The 22,402-nt window shown below is 38.5% G+C and overlaps 1 protein-coding gene across 3 annotated transcripts in view; it reads right to left on the minus strand.

The window, feature by feature from the left end:
* Positions 1-22,402, minus strand: part of CP (ceruloplasmin) — a 61,109-nt gene that overhangs the window by 33,012 nt on the left and 5,695 nt on the right. For 2 of the 3 annotated variants that reach the window (XM_077160746.1, XM_077160747.1), the window contains exons 2-9: positions 16,321-16,568; positions 13,796-14,008; positions 12,849-13,022; positions 11,103-11,357; positions 9,827-9,998; positions 6,518-6,657; positions 4,492-4,635; positions 2,371-2,585 (exon numbers count right to left, since the gene is read on the minus strand). In XM_077160746.1, coding sequence (XP_077016861.1) covers positions 2,371-2,585; positions 4,492-4,635; positions 6,518-6,657; positions 9,827-9,998; positions 11,103-11,357; positions 12,849-13,022; positions 13,796-14,008; positions 16,321-16,568 — 1,561 coding nt within the window. The remainder of the gene's footprint in view (positions 1-2,370; positions 2,586-4,491; positions 4,636-6,517; positions 6,658-9,826; positions 9,999-11,102; positions 11,358-12,848; positions 13,023-13,795; positions 14,009-16,320; positions 16,569-22,402) is intronic. The other variant, XM_077160748.1, reaches the window with a different exon arrangement.

The raw sequence follows: 22,402 nt of genomic DNA on the forward strand, positions 1-22,402 counted from the left end.
CTGGATACCCTAATTCAGAGATTTTCATGGCTTTAGGATTGTAAATTTGTAACTTAATACATCCCCTTTGAAAAAGTCAAACCACTTCAGGTATATTGCATTCAAATGTCAAACTTGGGAAAATTTTTTCAACTAATATCTCACACAAAGGATTTCTATTTTTGATATATAGAAAGTTTCTAAACCAGTGAAGGAAAAATAGCCTGATAGAAATACGGATTCAAAAGGTGAAAGGTTCCCATAAAACAAATGGAAATTGTTCTTAATCATTTGAAAAGAAGCACAACCTTCCTGAATATAAGAGAAACACAAGTTAAAATTACAGAGATACTAAGTATCTCCTATCAGATTGGTGAAAATCCCTAAGTTTGATAACATACTTTTTAGGTGAGTCTGTGGAGAAACAGGTAACCTCATCTATTCCTGGTGGGAATACACAATGGCACAACTCCTATGGAGGAGAATTTGGCAATATCCAGCAAATTGAATATGTGTTTATCCTTTGACCCAGCCAAATCACATATAGGAATTTATCCCCAAGATATGCTGGCAAAAATACAAAGAGTCATATGAAGGAGGCTATCCATTGTAGCTCTATTCGTAAAAACAAAGATTGGAAACAACCCAAACACTTGTCAACAGGGGCCTGTTTGTATAAAGCAGTCACTCCACATTATGGAGTGCTGTAAAATGAAATGAGGACTGCTCTATCCTATACTATGTAAAACAGATTATATTGTTAAGTGGGGGAAAAAAGCAAGGACAGGAATATATATCCACATGCATATGCTTTCTTTAAGAAAAATAGAATAATAAACTATAAAGTAAAAAAAAAAGGAAAGATGCCTATTGTCTAGACTGAATCATGTCCTCCGCTAAAACATGCTCGTGTCCTAACCTTCAAGTCTTGTGGGTATGAACCCTTTGGTTGAAAGGATCTTTGAAGATCTGATTATTAAAGGGAGACCGAACTGAACTGGGGGGAGTCTTTACCTAATAGGACTGGATTCCTTATAAGCAGGAAAATCTGGATGTGGTATTAAGAGACAGCTGAGAGAGAGATGGTCATAGGATGGAAGCAGAGGTTGAGTTACGGATTGCTGGCCAGCTACCACCAGAGTGCTACCTGAGAGAACGTGACCAGACTGACGTTGCCTTGACTTCACACTTCAAACCTCCAAATCTGAGCTAATACGTTCCTGTTGTTTAAGCCAGTTAGTCTTTATTGCAGCAGCCCTGGTCATTAGGATAGAGGCAGGAGATGGAGTGGAGAGTAGTGGATGGAATTAGAATATTACCATTTTATAGCCCCTCATTTGTTTATAGATCTAGGAGATGGTCATTAATGGCTAATAACATTCCCAACTGGGAAACAACTATATATAATATACTTCCTGACAGAAGTACCTCCTATCCCATATGAAAGCATTCTTGCCAAAAAAGAAAAAAATCTAACCAGAATCTGACCAAGCCTTTAAATCTAGACACTGATTTATAGGAAAGAGAGAGGATAAAGAAACATGGTAAATGACACCACATGGATGCAATCTAGGATTTAGACATATGAAACTTCTACAGGACAAATGACTCTTGCAACCAAAAAGCTGTAAGAAAAAAACTCAAGAAGCATATCAACTGATTGTAATGTGTGGCATTATTTAGGTGTGGATTCAAACAACAAACTTAAAACAATTATAAGACATTTGGGGAAATGGGAACATTGATTACATGTTTGGTTTATTAAGGATTTATGATGATTATAATTTTTAGGTGTGATAGTTACAAATATGTATATTTTCAAAAGAGTCCCTATTTTTAAAGATACTTATGAACATATTTATTTTAGAGAATACAAACAACAGTGGGGGGGATCAAAAACCTAGAAGCTTAGTCGTGAGAAACACTTGGAAAATAGTTTCAGTGTGGTTGATAATTGTGTTAGTTCTATTGTAATTATAGATTTCAATTATTAAAATTCCTTTAAAAATTATGGGGATTAGATAACTTCTATTTCTATGCCAAAGGGTCATTTTCTTATTTTTGAAAAATATTTTAAGTAATATTTTACTCAATGAATATTAATTGAATTATTATCATTAATAGACAATTTGTACATGCATGCATGTGGGTTGAAGTCTAATTGTGTCATAAAAGACCTTGGATTTCCAGGGAAAATACTGTTTTCAAGTTATTTTGGAGTAATCATGTTAACCAGGGAATCACTGCACAATATAGACTAATAAGCCTGAGGGAAAAAAAAAAAAACTACAATAAAGGTATTATGTATAGAATCCCCTTGCTTCAAAACCCTGATGATAATCATTCAGAGAGATTGGAAAATCATTTTTGTTTTTCTGTGGTTGGACTTACCTGTTTCCCATTTGCTTGTAAACTTCCTTCCTTGCATATTTTCATCGGCCCGATAAGCCCCGTATATATATCTTTGGTGGGGTCGACAGCAGAATAATACATCTTAGCTATGCAGACAGGGTCTAAATAAGTAGGTCCCACCTCTTTGGGGATAGTCCATTCATAGGTGAATGTTTCTTTGGGTCCCACATGGGAGGCTGAGGGAGGAGGTGTACCTGTGAGAAAGGTGACATTAGGGAGGGAAAGTGTGTTTTTTAATGTGGTTATTTGAGCTGCAAAGCAGACTGAGTTTGGCCTAGACTAATTGACTTTTGAATTCCTGGTTATGACTTAAAATGGAATCCTGCTTGTGCAGAGACCTATGTGATTTCCTCCAGAAAGCTTCTCCTAAACATATGTCTGGGATTGGCTCCTCTTTTCTGTGCTCCTGAGTCCTCTGAGAATTCCCCCAGCACCCTTGTGCTATATTGTGCAATAAAAATGCATCGATCATAATCTAGCTAAGGTATCCATTTTGTTTCCCCATCCCCACCCAAATAGAACTTAACTTCCTTGATGAAAAGCCTTGTCTCTGTATTTCCAGTGGTTAGAATAATACCGGGCAATGGGGGAGTGGAATGATTGATACATTTTTTCTTTTTTACCTTGTCCTCCAAATGATAGTTACTATATATTGTTTTAAAGAATAAATAACTGTGTCATCCCAGTCAGTACAAATGGGTTCTTTTTTTTAAACTGTACCATGAATTTATTAATTGTATCGATTCTTTTTCTAGTTAATTTTTTTTATTTAAGAAAACAAACAATACACTTCAGAAGCACCAAAACTGGATATCTTAGTTAGCTTAACCATAGGCATATTTTTAAAAAAGTATTCATATAATCATTGTAAAGCCTGTGTTTGTGCAGTTTCATAAACCAATTTAAAATTGAGGCAACAAAGAAAAAAATCCACATATTCAGATAGCAAAGTTCCTAAATTCCAAGCATTAAATATTAACTTAGATACCATATGATCAGCTGTCAAAACTGAATGTTCTCAAAATATCAAGTAGAAAGTTCTTACAAATATCTGCATTGTTATAGTAATAACCTATGTTGCTAAATATTTTCCTTGTTTACAAGTATTTCAACAATTAACATATGGAAATCTTAACCACCTAAAATGGATACCTTAGTTAGATTATGATCGATGCATTTTTATTGAACAAAACTGAACTAAAAATAAGTTTAGAATTAAAGGGAACCTTGCAAATGATACTGTTCAAATCTCCAAATTATATGTTCAAGGAAACTGAAGCCAGAGAGACTGAATAACCTGTTCAAGGTCACACAGCAAGTGGTGGCAAAGCCACGAATCTTCATTGGTTAGCCTTAATATATAAAAAATGCCCCAATACGGTCCCATGATAGAATATTTTACATCATTAAAATTATGTTTATAAAATGCTTAAATGCTAGGAGAAAATTTGAGTACAAAATTATAGTGAAAGTATGCTTATATGCTTCGGTCTCAAACAACTCTTAAAATATATCTTAGTTATGTGCAGAGGAAAAAGTGGCAGAAATACGTGAAAATATAATATTGGCTGTTTATAGAACTATGGATAATTAATATTTTTTATTTTATCTTTCTATATTTTTTCAAATAATCTGAAATGAGCATTTAATCCTTTTATAATTACAAAGTACTTTTAAAAATTAAAAACCACTCAACTAGTACCCAGAAAGGTATAATCTATATAATCCAAATAAGTTACTATCAGCATTCACATTCATTGTCCAATTAAGGCTAGACAAAATTCCATAAACCAGTTGGAAATGATGGAAGCAGGGTTGATTTTCTCTCAGCATGATGCTGGGAAATGATATATGAGCAGTCTTCTCAGGAGTTCCTGTCTTCAGTGTTTTGCAGGACAGTTTCCTGGAGTGACCAGCTCAGTGGGTTACTGGGCATCATTCACTGGTTACAGTGTGCTGCACTCATTTGCACTTTCAGACCAGCTCAGTGGGTTACTGGGCATCATTCACTGGTTACAGTGTGCTGCACTCGCTTGCACTTTCAGACCAGCTCAGTGGGTTACTGGGCATCATTCACTGGTTACAGTGTGCTGTACTCACTTGCACTTTCATCTGAGGCATAGTATGTGCCTTCGTTGTTCTTACTGAATCTCACCCCAGTCGGCTCAATACTGAGAGGATATGCTCCTTTATTTTGGAAGGTAACTCTCATGATGTCTCCCACTTCTGCCCATAGGATGGGACCTGGGGACAAAGTAAGAGTTGTTATTGTCACTTGGTATACAACGTGCAGAATGTAAAAGGTGGTTATTTGCTTTGGACTTGTTCTCTAGCAAGAAGCCCTGGAGCAACATGCTTGTTTGTGACATGAAAAGCTTTTGTTTTTTTTTTTTTTTGAAGTCCATTATTAATTTGACCCAGTAAGGGTAGAAGGAGGCTTTTTTTTTTTTTTTTTTAAAGGAAGGAAAGACAGAGAAGGAAGGAAGGATGGAAGGAAGGAAGGGAGGAAGAAAGGGAAACATTTTTAAACATTTTCTTGTTTTATTATATTTTGTTTGTTTGTTTGTTTTTTACATGGGCTGGGGCCGGGAATCGAACCGGGGTCCTCCGGCACGGCAGGCAAGCACTCTTGCCCGCTGAGCCACCGCGGCCCGCCTAGAAGGAGGCTTTTGATTGCAGCTTCAGGTTAATGAAATTTGTTAACACTTTTGGCTGAGTCAGTTCATAAGTTCTATACATCTGCACAAAACTATTCAGAGTGTCTATTCTCTCCTCCCCCTACCTTTTTTTTTTTTAATATTTTTTTATTGTGAAATCTTCACACACATGCATTCCACACACAGTGTATAATTACTGGCTCACAATATCATCACATAGTTGTGTATTCATCACCGTGTTCATTTTTTAGAACATTTGTTTCACTCCAGAAAAAAGATAAAGCTCATACGTACCACACCCCTTACCCCTCCCTCTCATTGACCACCAGTATTTCCATCTGCCCAATTTATTTTACTCCTCATCCCCCCTATTATTTATTTATTTATTTATCCATATATATATTTTTTGACTCATCTGTCCATACCCTGGACAACAGGAGCATCAGACACAAGGTTCTCACAATCACACAGTCACATTGTAAACATTATATCTTTATACAATCATCTTCAAGAATCAAGGCTACTGGAACACAGCTCAACAGTTTCAGGTACTTCCCTCCAGCCTCTCCAATACACCATAAACTAAAAAGGGGTATCTATCCTAGCCTTCTTTTGTGTAGAAGGGTGATAGGTGTCCCCAGAGCCAGGGAAGTGCTGCATACCTTGAGCACCCAAGCAGGTACCTCAAATTGTCTTGCATGTGAAGGACAACACTGTTTTGGATTTTCTATCACCAAAATTAATATCGTCACTAAATATGGAATAAGAACATAGATATCCGCTACAAAATCTTTAGCTACTATGTAAAATGACATTCCCCCGTGATCTGGTGAATGTTTATGGGTATTAACTCAGAACCATTAACTCACTGACTCCTTTAAACAACTAACTGAAGTAGGGACCAATATTGTGCCCATTTTCCAGAAGAGGAAAAGCCACAGAAATCTGAGTAACTTTCAAGGGTCACACAGCTAATGGGTGAAGCGTGAGAAGACTCAAAATCCAGACCTGATTTGCTCACCGACTATCCTATTCTGCCTGAGTTACCCACCTGGGTAAGTCCAGGTCTCCAGATCTGCCCGAGGGAAGCCTGCAGTGTCTCTAGGACAGAGCCAGCCCCTCTCGTGAGGAGCCTGCATTTTATTTCTAAGGGAAAGCACCATTAGCTAAGAGCAGAGGTCAGCAATTTAGTCATCTGCTTGAATCAGGCCACATAAATACACGATTCCCCTTACCTCTTTGAGGGGAAAAATAAAATCCTTTTAAATCTACATAACGAAGATTTGCTAATGGTAGCTTACATTTGGGAAACTCATTTAACTGCCATAATCTGATTGAGGATTGAGCCCATCACATCCCTAGTTTATTAGCAGAAATCGTGCTGCACGTCCTGAACTTTCTTTTCTTTTTGAGGTTGATGTAATTGGTGGGGAGAGTACAGGGGTCACATATATTCTGCACAGACTCACCCAGGAGGCCAAGATGTTCCTCTTCAGGGCCTCTCTCCTTCCGGCTTGTGAAGGAGGCATCTGTGTACTCACGGTAAACCAGCTTCTTATAAGAGCCTCCAATTCTTGTAGCACCTTGTTCAAAAAATACCACTGACTCGCTGCCAAAAGAAAATGATTTAGCTCTGGAGTTGAAGTAGAAGAGGAAGCAGGTATTCACATGATGTACTAATGGACAAGAAAAATTCTAACCAGTGTTTAGAGGAGATGATTATTATCCACGGTTTACAGTAATCTGTGTTTAATACTCACACAGACACATTTCGTACGAGGCCACTTTATAGAAGGATATTCAGTTAAGGGGGGAAGAAGCAAGAGGTAGAGGTTTCACTTTTTCCAGGGAAGTGAAACAATTTCAAGAGGGCCCATGTCAACAGCAGACAGTTCATGAATTGTTCTACAATAAAATCTGTTTTATGAAGTTCTGAGGTGTTTAAAATAGCTAGAGACAGTGGCTACCGTTTCTAGAGTATTAGCACAAATTAGACACTCAGTGCAGCAGAGCTGGTATTATTCTCATTTTGAAAATGAGGAGATTGAATCTTAAAAAGCTATTGTAACTTTCACAAAGCAACTTATTTCTCTCTTCATTTATTGGCAAATGTGTTGAGCACCTGCTCTCTGCTTGGAACACTGCTATGTGCCGATGACACCACTGTAAGCAGACTGGACCTGTCTCTGTCTACATGGACATGGCATGCCTGTGAGCTACCCAATGTAAGAACCTTGTCATAAGCACAGGGGGTTATGGAACATTTTTCCTGGGGTTGGAGGAATGAATGGGGAGAGACTGCAAAGGTTTCCCAGAGAACGGGATTTATTTTAAAACTATCTATAGGAGAAGCACAGCTAATAAGGTGAAGAGTGCGTGACGGGGAGAATATTGCGGGTGTTTAGGAGGAGGAAGCAGCCTGCAGGAAGTCTCAGAAAATACAGCAGGAGTGTAACACGCAGGACAGAACAGGGGAGCTGAGGATGAGGCTTGGAGAAATGGGTGATAGGCAGGAGGACCTCGTTAAGGATTTGGCATTCCATCCCATGCAATAAGAAGCCTTTCAAAGATGCTAACCTTCAGGATTAAAGCTTTGGGAGGATCCCTTCAGCTGCTGCTTGGAGCACAGGTTGGAGAATGCAAGGCTAGTCAGGAAAACCAGCCAGGGGGCTGGGCTGCTATCTTGGTGAGAGGTGGTGGTGGCTTCAGAGGTATTGGAAAAGAGAATGGAGAGATGATTTCTTTCAGAGATGTTCAGGATATAATGATGCAGGACTTGAGGAGAGAAGGATGGTTGCTGAAGGAGGGAGGAGGTCGAGGATGGTGTTTAGGTTTTGGAATTGGACACACGAATTGATGGATGGTGATGCCACTCACTGAGTGGAAACTCAGACTTGAGGGGTACAGAGTGAGTTAGCTTTGGACATGTTGCATTGGAGGGGACTCAGCCACGTGGAGGTGTCTGTTAAGCAGATGGAAATGCAAATCTGAAATCTACAAGAGACTTCTGGGCTGGGAATGAAGCTTTAGAAGGTCATCAGCACCTGGACGGCAGAGTGGGGTAGGAGTGTGCACTGGTTTGAAAGTCTTATGTACCCCCCAAAAGCCATGTTTTAATCCTGATCCAATTTTGTGGGAGCAGCATTTCTTTTAATCCTGATTCAGAACTGCAGGAAGCAAAGTGAGGAACCCCTGCAGGAATAGAGGCTGAAAAATAAAAAAAAATTAAAAAAACCCTGCAGGTTAGAAACTTTTGATTAGGCTATCTACACTGAGATGTGACACACCCAGTTGTGGGTGTGATATTTGATTTGATGGAGATGTGACTCCACCCATTCCACGTGGGTCTTGATTAGTTCACTGGGATCTTTTGAAAGAGGAAACATTTTGGAGATACCTCAGAAGCCTCAGAGCCAACAGAAACTTCACAACAGAGCTGACACAGATGCAGGCACATGGAGAACAGACACACAGATATTTGAGATGCTTGGAGCCCAGAGGATGTTGCCATGAGATGTTAAGCCAGCCAAAACTTGCAGAGAGCCAAGGGAAGCCAAGAGATGAAAGCCAGCCCTGCAGAAGCAAAGTGAGGAACCCCTGCAGGAATAGAGGCTGAAAGCAATGGAGCCCAGGAGCAAGGGACCAGCAGACGCCAGCCACGTGACTTCCCATCTGACAGAGGTGTCCAGATCCATCAACCTTTCTTGAATTAAGGTATCTTTCCCTAGATGGCTTAGTTTGGACATTTTTATAGGCTCAGAAGTATAAACTTGTAACCTATTAAATTCCCCTTTTTAAAAGCCATTCCAGTTCTGGTATTTTGCGTTCCAGCAGCCTGCAAATAAACACAGAGTGAAATCCCTACTTCAGGATTCACAGCCCTGGATGGAGCCAGGATTATCTGTTGACTTGTTGTGTGACCTTGGGTAAATTAGTTAACCACTCCAAGGAGTAAGGTTTCTCAGGGGAGTGAGCCAAGACTGGAAACAAGGGGAGCAGCATGATCTGAATTAAAAATTGAGCAAGTTTGGCTGCTCCATGGAGAGTAGACAGTAAGAAAGGAAGCCTGAAGCAGAATTAATCATTGAGAGGCTGGGGAAGTCATCCATACGGGGTAATGGACATGGCTTAGTCTAGGGTGGTTCTGGGAGTTGGAAAGAAGTGGTGAGATTTAGGGTAAAATTGATGGTAGAACTTTCTGACTAGCAGAGATTCAAATGGAGATAGTATTGTAGGTAGAGGGACTACGAGGAGTAAATGCTTGGAAGCAAGGATAGCATAGAACACGTCTGGAAAGGGAACTGTTTCTGAGAGTGAATATAAAGTTTTGGTAAAATTGTGTTATAAGAGTGTGAAAGTCATGATATCATTATAATTTTCATACACATAGAATGCTACATTTTCAGAAAAGGAAATTTACTGAGCTCTCTAATTCTATTCAGTGTTTTCTTAGGTTTTGTTAAGCATTTCTGATAAATTTTAGCCCCATCTTCTTTTTCTTTTTTTGCACGGGCAGGCACTGGGAATCAAACCTGGGTCTCCATCATGGCAGGTGAGAACTCTGCCACTGAGCCACCATGGCCTGCCCAACCCCATCTTCTTTTAAGAGCTCAAAAGCCATGGTTCTCAAAACTCAGACTCTTATACCAAATGCTTTAGTAAATAGTTAGCAGCCTAATTACTTTATTTCAGGCGCCAACTATATTTTTAATTGTTACATCAGTCTTTTATGGTTACTTGGGGAATATATTTTTGTAATATTTTTTTTTCTGAGTCACCTTTCAGGTGTTGTTAGGTTTTCTTTAGTGAAGATGTCTGTACCAGAAGGTGCATAGTTCCAGATGATTTCCTCAGCAGCGATGTAATAGTGTCTGACATGTTTTCCAAGGATGTTGCTCTCTGATGATGGCTTCTTACAGTCCTGTACCTGGAAAAAGGCCTGCAAGCCAGCTAAAAAATGGAAGAAAAGAGGCACTAGTTAATGGAGCCAATGTTTCTTCTGTTGTTTCGTAAACTCAGTTGATGAAATGACAGACAGAAAGTGAAGAAATAGACAGATAGAAACTCTGACTTATAAACCAGGGTAGACAGCTGTAAATAAATTCCTGATGGAAAATTCAAGCAGAGTTTAAAGAAAAGAGAGGAATCTAGAGAATATGCTTTTCTTCAAGCATAGAGAAGAGATATTATGTACTGTTGTTTTCAATATACAGTGCCAGCTTCTGTGGGATTTCACTTGGGAGTTCTTTTGATGGGAGAAAAAGGACAAGCTTATAGAAAAATGTAGCAGAAGGCTACTGACATTTTAAGAGGTAGGATAGGGTGGAAAGGAGGAATAGAATAATCATAATATTGCTCGCTTACATAATATGTCTTTATATCTGCTGTGCTGGACTTTCTATGGCCAAGGTCATATTGGATAGGAGAGATTATGTTTGATAGCCAAAGTAACATACTATGCTCTACAGAGACCTAGATTAAACTCAATTTCTTCAGGAGAAAGTTCTACAAATTAATATTTTTCAAGAAATAAGAATGATTTTTTTACCTTATATTAAACAGAAGGGGGCATTTCTCAAAGGGGGCATTTCTCAAGCTAAACCAAAGAACAGCTAGATTCAAATACACAATAAAATTGGTTATACTTGATAGACCCACGCAAAAAAAAAAAAAAATACCAGGCTTTCTTTGCAACATAATATATGCATCTTCTGGTTTTTACAATATTGTGGTAGTTTATGAAGTTGAGAAACTATATGCAGTACTATACCTTTAAGGCAGTATTATACCACAGGGCCAACTGCTCTTCTCCAGAAATGAATATATTTTCAGATTTCATAGTTTTATAAATATTCCAGTCTTTCATTCTTTCCATTACATTATGATACATACTATCATGAGAATAAATCTAGGTAGCCAGTTGATTTAGCTCTATACGAAGATATTTAGCTTTTAGATTATAATTCCAAATAACTACCCCAATAATAAATATAATTAAGATATGGCTCTTTTTTCTTTTTAACTGATAGCTCATTTCAGATAAAGATACCTTACCTTTCAGATGGTTTAGATTCTGACAGCTAAGCATCCATTCTCCAGGGTTCTGGGCCACCATAAATGCATCAAAAAGGGTGGCGGGAAAGAGATTGATTGTATCAACACGGTAGTTTTTGTTGGTCAAAGTTTGTCCATGAAAGAAAGCTGCATGCACATCAATTTCATTACCCATACCAAAAAGATGCCATTTCACTTTGTCTTCTGCACACATGGTGAGTCCTGGTAGACTTCCAAAAGTGTATCCATTCACAGCTGTAAATCAACAGCAGAGTTTGTGACTAATAGACGTCGGTGGCTGGGATAGTGACGGTCACAGGCACAGAATCAGTTTGGGATAGAAAATACCTAGCACATGTGCTGCTATCCCCACATCCATACCCATGTCAGACATTGCTAATCAATCGCCACCCTCTTTCCTGTGGAACCTAAATTCAGTGTCAGGATTCCTGTCACACGATATTAGCAGATGATCACAATACTGCAGATCAAACTTATTTGTCCTCTTTGTATTATACTGGGCACATATATATACTGTATATGTGTGTGTACTTCTAAACATAAAGTTGTGCATAGATGCAAATGTGTATACATATATACAAAACACACACATTGTAAGTAGAAAAAAGTACTAAAGGTTATTTAGTAATATCATATCACTGGTGGTCATATGGGTCATTTAATTTTTTCTTTGTTCCTATCAAAATGACTTCAATTTTCTATGATGAATATGAATTGCTTTTATAATAAGAACACAGGTCATCGTTTTGCTTAAGACTGAATGACAGAATTTGGAGCGATGTGAAAGAGGAAAGAGAGAGATTCAGGGGAAGGTCAGCAGAGATCAGGATGGCCTGAGACCCATGTAGACACAGAGTGATCCTAGAAATAAAATGGAAATTGCTTCTGGAAAGGATGATGAAAGCACCAGGTTCACCAGTGGCACCAAACCAGACCCATCCAAACCAAAAGTCTGAATATCTTTTTCTAGTATCTATTTTTGTTAGCACGTAACAGAGGCAGGATTAAATTAAAGAAAGAGGGCTTTTCTCTGCAAGATGTAAGCAAATATTGGAAACATTGCACTTTTCTAATTAGTTTATTTTCCTGCTTTGGAAGAGTGGTTTTTTTTTTCTTCTTTTTTTAAATTTGTTTTCTCAGCTCCCTGTAAAGGTTATTTTGAAGAAGCTAAACATTTAAAAAGAATAATTGATACTCATTGTTCTAGGCTGGCATTAAGGGATTTGATTTCTAGTGCAAATTTCTAGTGATAGTCTGCCTAAGCTCAACATTTTCTGAGAATTTAGGAGAAGTCTAGGCAGTAAAGAAGGCATTTCTAGAAGAAATAAAGAACTAAAATGAGGTAAACTGGGTGAGTAAAGGACAATGTAGTATGTGAGGAATACCTTTCAAGAACTTATAGTTTAAACTATTTGCTTAAACATAGTTAGATGATTGACAATAAAAGAATAATTTAAAGCATTTTGTTGAATAATTTTAGACTGCCTCAAATAATCTTGGAATAAAGTTGGAGGGTAGGTAATATACATATGCATTAAACCATAATTGATCATTTCTTTTTTTATCCTTCTCAGTTTGGTGTACCTGGCTTTAATTGCATCCACAATACACTTTGTTATCAGTGCCACTGACTAGAAACAGACAATTCTTTCATGTGAGGGTATCAACCTTAGCAGAACAACTACATCAAGAAAAGAGAAAAGCTAACGTTTTTTGTAATCTTACAATACATTCTGTTACTCTCCTGGAAGTCTTCATTGTCTTTGTCAACTTTCTCTGGTTCAGAACAGTAAGTTTTGATGTTGTCTTCTAGGTACCAGCTAAAATTTTCATCCACCACAGAAAACATCACCACAAATTCTTGATCAATACTTTTTTCTTTTTCTTTTTCCAGAGAACCTGAAGTGAAAATTACTGAATCAGTGAAACCTATTTATTTTAGGGTGAGCTTTCGAGTGATCTATAGGATTTTTAAAATTGCAATATTTGTTTTCCTAACAAATGACAACTCTGAACCAATCACTCCATTTTTACAGGTGTGTAAACACTTAGAGAATCTCAGTTAGGTACCCTGAGCTTGGGAGAGACTCATATAACGAGGTTTCCTCTGACCATATGACCATTAAATGCTTTTTGACAAATGGGAAGCTTGGAAAATCAAAGTTGTATTTATATCTTCTGGTGGATATTGTCCAAGCTGAGACAATATCTTTGCAGGTAACTCATTATGGTTAAGAATTAAGGTTGTAAGCTCTTGAGCTATGTTGTCTTTTTCATGATGTTAGAAATAAATACTAAGGTATTATATTTACCAGCACAGCACAGACAACCACAGATCACAGAGCAGGGCCAGTAAGGGAGCCACATTCAGAAAAGTCGTCTCTCCCTTTTTGAACCACTCTTGGATGTTAGACGCAGCCAGCCAATCCCTGAGGAAAACCTGTTTCTCACAGCTCAGCTTCATTGGTGCTTTCCCATTAGGAACGCTTGTTCCATTTATCCCTTCTTCTTGTCTTGCTCATCCGTGCCTACTTTTTTGGCCTCACCGCCTTTCTACCTTCCCAACTCAATTCAACACATGAGACTTGACCTTTATTTAAAAGAGCAAACTGGCCCATCCCATGTCTTCCTTTTGGTCATACGTTATGAGCAATAAGGAAAAGAAGGTGTACCGTTTTTACAGAGGATTAAAGGTCCTATGAGACCTGAAGCGATATCTCTTGGAGCATCAATGTGGGAATGGTAAATCCTGGTCACACAGTTGCTGTCTTCCTCACCAGGACTTTGCCCGTTGTCGGGGTGCATTATGTATACGTACTGCTCGCCGGGATACACTTTGTCATCTGCTCTTTGAAAATCCGTGGTGTTATCAGGGTAAATGGCCCCTAGGAAACAACATGTGATAAAGTTAGAACGTGAGTGGGTTTGAACTCTGAACTGAAATGAGAGAGTAGAAGACAGAATAGATAGCCCATGAATTCGTTCAGCAACTATTTATTGAGCATCTAGTATGTGCCCACTTGGGGATGCAGTGAAGTACCATTTGTACACAGAGGAATGAGAGCCTAATGGTCAGAGGTTCTGGAAGTTTCTGAGAAAGTGATTTTATTCATTTTTTTATACTTGTCTGAGTCTTCAAGGAAAAGCAATAAATATCTCAGGAGCATAGTGTCTTATGGTTTGCAGTTTAAAGAACCGCTTTTGCCCTGGGGTCAGGGTATGGAAGTATAAGGCAAATGACTACCCTCTCCTGTAATTGGAAACTTCTTGTTTGATATCCAATTTTCGTGAGTGAAGTAACCTTGGAATTTTGCGTTTTCTTAACTTTGAATTTTGTAAATTTCCAAACATGCAAAAGTGGACAGTGATGGGAGGACCCTCCGTGTACACACCACCCGCCCTCAGCAAGTGTGAGCTTGTGGCCAATCTTATCCCACCTCCATCCCTCCTGACTTTCTTCCCCATCACTGCTGGGTGATTTTAAAGTAAATCCCAGACATATTATCATTTCTTTCTTAAATACTTAAGTACATATCTCTAAAAGATAAGATCTCTTTTTTCTTTTAACATAATCACAATACCATTCTCAAAACTAAAACATTAACAATAACTCTCCACTATGAGATGAAATTGTAAAAAAAAAAATAAAACTGCAGTCAGCCATTTATGCAATGAACATAATTGTATGGTTCAGAAAAATGAAAAAAAAAAGATGTGGTTAAAAATTCACCTTCTAAAGAAATGCCCCCTTTAAAAAACATTAGTAATTAATCAAATTTAATTGCATATTAGTTTACAGTCTTGGTCTTTATAATTTTTAATGAACTGTATCATGACCTCAGCATATTTGCTTATGATAACAGCTGACATTTTTGTGCTACGTTACTATGTACTGTCATTGTTCCTATTTTATTGATAAGGAAACTGAGGCACAGAGAATTTAAGTAACTTGCACAGGTCATTCAGTCAATAAAAAGCAAAGCTGGGACTCTAACCTTGATCTATTAAATTCAAAACCCTTGTTTTAACCACAACAAAATACCATCTCTTTACATCAGCATCATCAAGTACTAACAAGGCAATCCCACAGGCACCAAACCTTATTTTGTTCTTCATGTTCCATATTCAAGACTTCCAAGTTCTACATTCAAATGACTGACTTTATCAATGGACAGTGGCCAGGAAACTCTAACCTACCATCAGCAGTAACCATACCGGGAAACTCTGGCCCTTTACCTGCAAAAGCTGATCCAAGAAGTTGGTCGCTGTCTACAGCAAACATCCCAGGAAGTCAAACCATAATTCTTGTAACAGTCTACCCAAAATAGCCAGGACTTAATCAATAGCTGACAGCTTCCCTAATTTCTGCCCCCTCTTCCAATTTAAGACCTATTGGAGAAAGCCAGATATGCTCCCTTAACCAATCCTCTGGGATGCCTGGCTTCTAGCTAGCCCACTCCCAGCTTCCCCATGCCAGCAGCCTCTGATCAGGGCATAGCTGACATGTTCCTTTTTTTTCTAACTACAAAGCTTTCCTATCACTCTCCCTGGTTTTGAGTCTCTGCCAAATGCAAGTGATGGGGGCTGACTCCCTTGCTATAGCAAACTGAATAAATAGCTTTTATTTGTTTTCATTTGGGTGGTCTTCATTTTACTTCCATGCTCTTTTGGTGAATTTTGTTTCAGATATGACTCTGGGGTCATCCCGCCTTGCGTACCATGGGATTAAGGTATAAGACTATTCATACGGCATTAGTTGGGACAGAGTGAATCCGAAATTATGATGGAAGATGACAACAGCCACAGTATGTTCATATTTAGAGGCATCAATGATAAGACAATCCTCTTCTTTTCCTGCCCTCTGGATTTTTGCCTCTCCTAAGCCTTAATGCACATTCTTCATTTCTCTTATTCTCTTTGGCTGGAAAAGAGTTGGACTTCAGGAAGGAAGTTCTATTTTTCACTGACTCTTATTCTGAAAATCTATCCAAAAATTCCATTACAAACTTCACACAAATAAGTGCAACCAAAAGAAACACAGCATTATTATGATGAACCACAGTACCTATAATAAAAAAGGTTAGAGTTAAACCGTACAGTTACAGGTTTTATCCAGGAGTGGAATCTACACTCTTATAAGTTAAAAAGTACTTGTACTGACAAGAGAAAATTCACCTCAAATATTATCTAAACTTACCTTCATGTTCCTTATAATAAGTTATCCCATGAGGATGAAAAGTATAGGGTCTAGAGGCAAAGTTTTTTAAGTGTACAAAAATTTTATCTCCAATCTCAGCTTTGATAATAGGGCCTAAAAACCCCAGCCAGACTGGTTTTTCTATAATCGTCTTAAAGCTTTCGTCTGTGTACTGAAGATACAGGGCTTTTTTATATAATCTTCCAATTCTGTGAGGGCCATTTTGAAGATAGGTATTGTAATGATCCCTGCAAAGGAAAAAAGACAACTCTATCAGAGGGTGTTCTAGTTTGTTAGCTGCCGGAATGCAATACACCAGAGACAGATTGGCTTTTAATAAAAGGAGATTTATTTTGTTAGTTCTTCAGAGGAAAGGCAGCTAACTTTCCACTGAGGTTCTTACGTGGAAAGGCACAGGATGGTCTCTGCTGGCCTTCTCTCCAGGCCCCTGGGTTCCAACAACTTTCCCCGGGGTGACTTCTTTCTCCATCTCCAAACGCCTGGGCTGAGCTGCGAGTGCTGAGATTGAGGAACGCCACGCTGCTTAGGCTGTGCTATGTTGTGCTCTCTCATTGAAGCACCAGACAATTAAGTCAAACATCATTCATTGCAGCAGGCATGCCTCCTAGCCGACTGCAGATGTAATTAGCAACAGATGAGGTTCACGTACCACTGGTTCATGTCCACAGCAACAGAACTAGGTGACTTCACCTGGCCAAGTTGACAACTGAATCTAACTACCACAGAGGGCATCATTTTTTATAACATTTTAATTAAAGGGAAATTAATGACCACATTAGATTAAATGTTTGCCAATTGTTGCAGAGATGCCTCCAAAAATGAAATGGAAAGCTGGCTGTTAGTTCACTTATTTCAATTTTGTGATATGTCCCACAACAGGTTTATGGTAGGCAACCATCTATGAAGGCATCATAGAATTATCTTACTGGAACATATTCTTCAAGATTTTCATATTGTGGAATAAAATACAATATTAAAGTGAAATTTTAAGATAAAATGATTAATTAAGACATTTCCAATTCATAGTGTGCCTCTTTTAGCTCCTGGAAATTTTTGCGTTTATAAGCAATCTGGATATTTGAGACTGCAAAGTGTATGTGTACATTTTTTTCCTAAATAAAGTAAAATTAATGAAGCTTAATCAATTCTGTCATTTTCATTTCTTTTGGCAGCACTAAATCAAGGCTGGAAGTAATGCATGTAAATCTTAAAATTATCTGTGGATTTAAATTACCCATGCTTTTGTAATCCCTCACTGCCACAAATATGCAAATACTGGAGCACCGAACGTTTCCAGTATGGTTAGCGGCTGATTAATAATAGTTGCTTAGAATTTTCCTAAAAACATCAGCAAAGTAAATGGTAGCCAGGAGATAAAAAAGAAAAGAAAAGAATAAAGAAATAGAGTATGGTATTCAAAATTTTGAATGGATTCTTATGTTACCGTCCCCAACTGAAGTCTCTGGACAACTCAAGGAGATGTTTATGTGGGCAATGCTATACAGCCATTTAGGATGACCCATTTCAAACCTGGGCTTTGGCAAGCCATTCTACAACCAAGATCTCTCCCACTAGAACTAAAACTGATAGCAACTGGGGGGAAAGAAGTGTAACAAATAAGGTATCAGTGGCTGAGAGAGTTCAAATAAAGTTGAAAGGCTACTCTGGAGGTCACCCTTACTTAAGCTTCAGTTAGACATTGCTACCTATCATAACTTGCCAAACCCCAAACAAAACCGTCCCAGCCAATCCTAAAGACTACCTAGGGCATTACATAAGATTATAAAGGTTGCATGCACTAGGGTAACTTGCCAGAATTCTACAACCTCCAGATGGGCCCCTGGACCAGATAAGTCCTGAAATCTAGAGGGCCCAGTCTCTCCAGAATATCAGATATTTCCATCTCCCTACCCTATATTATTGACAGCCCCTTCCAACATGAAAAAGTTAGAATGGCCATAGCCCAAACACCCCTAAAGAGTGGGAAAAAGAGCAAAGTTGATGGTGGGATTATACAGAGAAGGTAGGGTTTAACAAATGAGTATAATTGCTGACTCATTAAATTGATATTTCTTTTAGTATTTTAGAGCTAGGAGTAAAAACCTAAAATTGTGGCATTGTAACCCATACCAAACTCTGAAATCTGTTCTACAACTAGTTGTTGTGATGTGCTTTGAAATTTATTGCTTTTTTTTTACTTTTTTATTGTGAAATATTTATTGTATATAACATATACACAAAAGAACAATAAATTTCCAAGCACATTTTGACAAGTCGTTATAGAACAGATTTCCATTTATGCTTTAACCGCCCTGCACGCCCGCACATACACACTTTCTTTCCCAATGGCGTGGTTCTGCTGGAGGAACCAGGAGTTCTGACCTGAAGAATGACCTTATATTCTAAATCAAGCAGATGGCTTCCTCATCACATGAAGTTTTGTTGCTCTATCACCATATATATATTATATATTATTATTTGTTAATCTTTTTTTTTATATGGGCAGGCACTAGGAATCGAACCCGGGTCTCCAGCATGGCAGGCGAGAATTCTGCCTGCTGAGCCACCGTGGCCTACCCTACTATATATATTTTTAAAATCAGTAGTTGTCTTATAGGCTGGATTAGACTCAGGTTCAAATTTTCAGATGCAAAAACTTCATAAGTATACATTTAAAATACTCTCTCTGTGGTTACTCTGGGGTATATATTATACAATCAACATCAATAATCTACCAATTTAGTGCCCCAAAATATATGAGGCAAACACTGGCAAAAATGAAGGAGAAATAGACAGCTCTACAATAATAGCCACAGATTTAAATACACCACTCAACAGACAACATCTAGACAGCAGATCAATAAGAAAACAAAAAACTTGAATAATATAGTAAAGGAAATAGACCTAGTAGACATATAGGGTTTAACAAATAAACATGACCGCTGAATCATTATAGTGATACTTCTTTCTGTCTCCAGTATTTTAGAGCAGCTAGAAGTAAAAACTTAAAATTGTGGAATAGCAACCCATACCACACTCCAAAATCTGCTCTACAACCAATCTGCCATGATGTGCCCTGAAATCTACTGTTCCCCATATATATGTCATCTTTCACAAAAAAGAAGAAAAAAGTCGATTGTGATGGTAAATGCACAGCTGTATGATGGTACTGTGAACCACTGATTGCACACTTTGGATAATTACATGGTGTGTGAATATATAATATAAATCAATACATTTTTTTAAAAAAATGACTCCTCCATCCAAGGACTACAGAATAGATGTTGTTAGCAGGCATGTAAACATTAATCTTATTTATCTTCACCACCAGAGCTGTGTGTGGCATGGTACACTGTCAATAAGCAATAATATAATAAAATCAGAAAAAAAACGGAAATTTTTTTCTGAGCAGTAGGTCTCAACAGTGAGCTCTACATATCCAGTAAACTAAGTTGTAAACAGATGTGTTAACATCCAGGCTTTGTCGTTCCATGATCAGAGCACAGGCAGAATAAATTTACATCATCCTTAAAGGCTCTAGGATTTTCAGAATGGCAAATAAACATTGGCTGCAACAGCTGCATTAGCCCTTAACAAGGGAGTCAGCCTGTTTCTGAAGCTTTAAAGCCAGGCATTGACTTCTCTCAAGCTGTCAAAGTATGAGATGGCATCTTAAAATGTATAACTTTTTTGTATACATGTTATTTTTTTCACAAAAAAAAATTTAAAAGGTCGATTGTGATGATAAATGCACAACTAGATGATGAAAAACATAATGTAATCATGAACTGCATTGAAGCATAAAGAATTTTTAAAAAACCAAAACTGGCAGCAATTGGGCGCTGATTTTTGGTTTGCGTATGTTTGTATGTGTTTTGCCTGCTTTTATCTTGAAGAAATTTGAAGGTTTGCCATTTTCTACTCAACCCCCGCAGAGCTTGATAACCTAATTGAAGAATAATCCATGTCTTGTTTCCTCAGCTGTAAGCTCATCCTGAAACAGTGAATAATATTTTTCCTTCCTTTCTTCAAGACAAGAGTTGACCTGGAGGTCTGGGCTTTCATTGCTGCAGAACTTAAAGTTCTAGTTTCTCAAAAGTCTAGGGTTTTGGGCTAGTGGTTCTTAAATCTGGATGTGAGAAACTTGATAAAATGCAAATTCCTGGACCTTACACCAGAGATTCTGTTTCTGGGGCTCTGGAACGAGACTCAGGCATCTGCATCTACCAAGAATTACACCAGTGTTCTGATGCGAGCAGCTGCTTTGGGTTCATGAACCTGAGTGGGAGAGGCTCCAAGGCTGAAGAAAGGGGAAGAGAGCTGCCCAGCCCCCGAGGCAGTGGGATTCCTTGGAATTATGACAGAAGGGTGACAGACACTGTTTCCAGGCTGTTCCTGGAAGTGGCCAGACCTCTGCTGAGGACAGCTGCAAGGGAACTACCACATTAAACCTGAATGCTGGGGCCAGGGAGATGGCCTTTGGCAGCAGCCCCATTGGCTAAGTTTGGGTAGAGGGAGCTGGTGCTGGAAATCACCCTCCCCAGATGAGCCTGAGGGCTTTGATCCGCAACACCTCCAAGTGGCCTCCACATACCCAGGCCAGAGGCTTGACCCCTCTTTTCCGGGATTGCAAAAGCCCCAGGGTTCCCAAAGGAGGCAGAATTGTTCCTCAAACAATGACCCGAGACAGGATTTTTCCACCCATCCTGGTGGGAGATGAGCCAAGTTGGAGCTTAGAAGAAATAAGGAATGTGACAACTTTTGCACCCAGCGTGGGGCGCCCATTCCATGTTTGTATTTATTGTTCCTATTGGTAGCTATTTTCTCATTGCTTCAGTTTCACACTTTGTTAGAGAAAATCAGAAAAAAAAAATTAAGGAAGGGTTAGAGAGATTTCAAGGGCACAGAAGAACTTGGAAATACAGCAGGCACCAGACTGAACTCCGCCTCCACACCTTTATCTTAAATGCGGGATGGGAGAAATCTTAAATACACTATGTTTTACAGACCGTCGAGATTGAAGGTAGCTTTATCCAGTCTCCACAGCCTAGAGGAGGTCAGCAAAGATACAAATTCAGTCAGACACGCTGCTCAGCTAAAATGCCAACTGGGACAGCACAGCAGAAGAGTCAGAAGAACTGGGGCCAATTTTGCAAAGGATGGGCTAAGCCCCGGGTCAATTTCTTTGTGATCTGGACACACTCCTATTGTTGAGGAGACTGATCTCATAATATGTATATGGAGATTCCAATCAAAGCCTCTGGATATGAATTTTACATAAGCCTGAAGTCTAAAAATAGCCCTCAAATTCTTAAGACTTCGTTTACATAAAGTGAGATTTCTATTTGCGGGATGTGACTCTGCAGCATTTAGGGAAACACCACATTCTGTCTCAGTATACTGTGTTGGGCTTTGAAAAATGCTTACAATGCAGTGAAATTCTCGGTATTAATCATTTCCTGAAATGAGGAGGAACATTGTCCAAGCTTTGGAACTCATTTTTCTACACAATGAGTTTGGGGGGAGGTAAAAATTACTTTTAAAATAATTGATCTGAAGTTACAAAGTATTTAGGATTTGTAACATTGGGAATTCCTCCTGTGTATATTGCATATGCAAACTGGCTTTTCAGATTTTATTGTGAAACAAAATTAAGTTTAACCAAATTGGTAAATATTCCCATCATGATTTGGGGGCGGTCTATTTGCTTATGCTGTCTCTAAAGGGACATCAAAGAGTAGTAGGGTGACCATTAAATTGTAAGAACACAGCCTGAGGACAAAGGGTCAGTTACTGGAAGCTTGCAGGAAGTCTGTCATTTAAAAGAATTTATTATAGTTGTTCTTTCAACCAAACAAATAAATCACCTTAAATAGCAGTTTTTCCTGTTGACAATTGCCATATGATCCTTTCTACTTATTACAATAGATATGTCCCCCTCCCAGGGATCATATCCTGCCTTTTCCATATAAAAAAAAAGCCAACTCCTATAATTTCTGGTAGATTTGGATCCAGAAGTGAGGTCTTTAATGGTTGAGGATTTTTTTTTATATTGCCTTAA

Source organism: Tamandua tetradactyla, chromosome 5 (assembly GCF_023851605.1).
Source record: "Tamandua tetradactyla isolate mTamTet1 chromosome 5, mTamTet1.pri, whole genome shotgun sequence".
NCBI classification, from domain to species: Eukaryota; Metazoa; Chordata; class Mammalia; order Pilosa; family Myrmecophagidae; genus Tamandua; species Tamandua tetradactyla.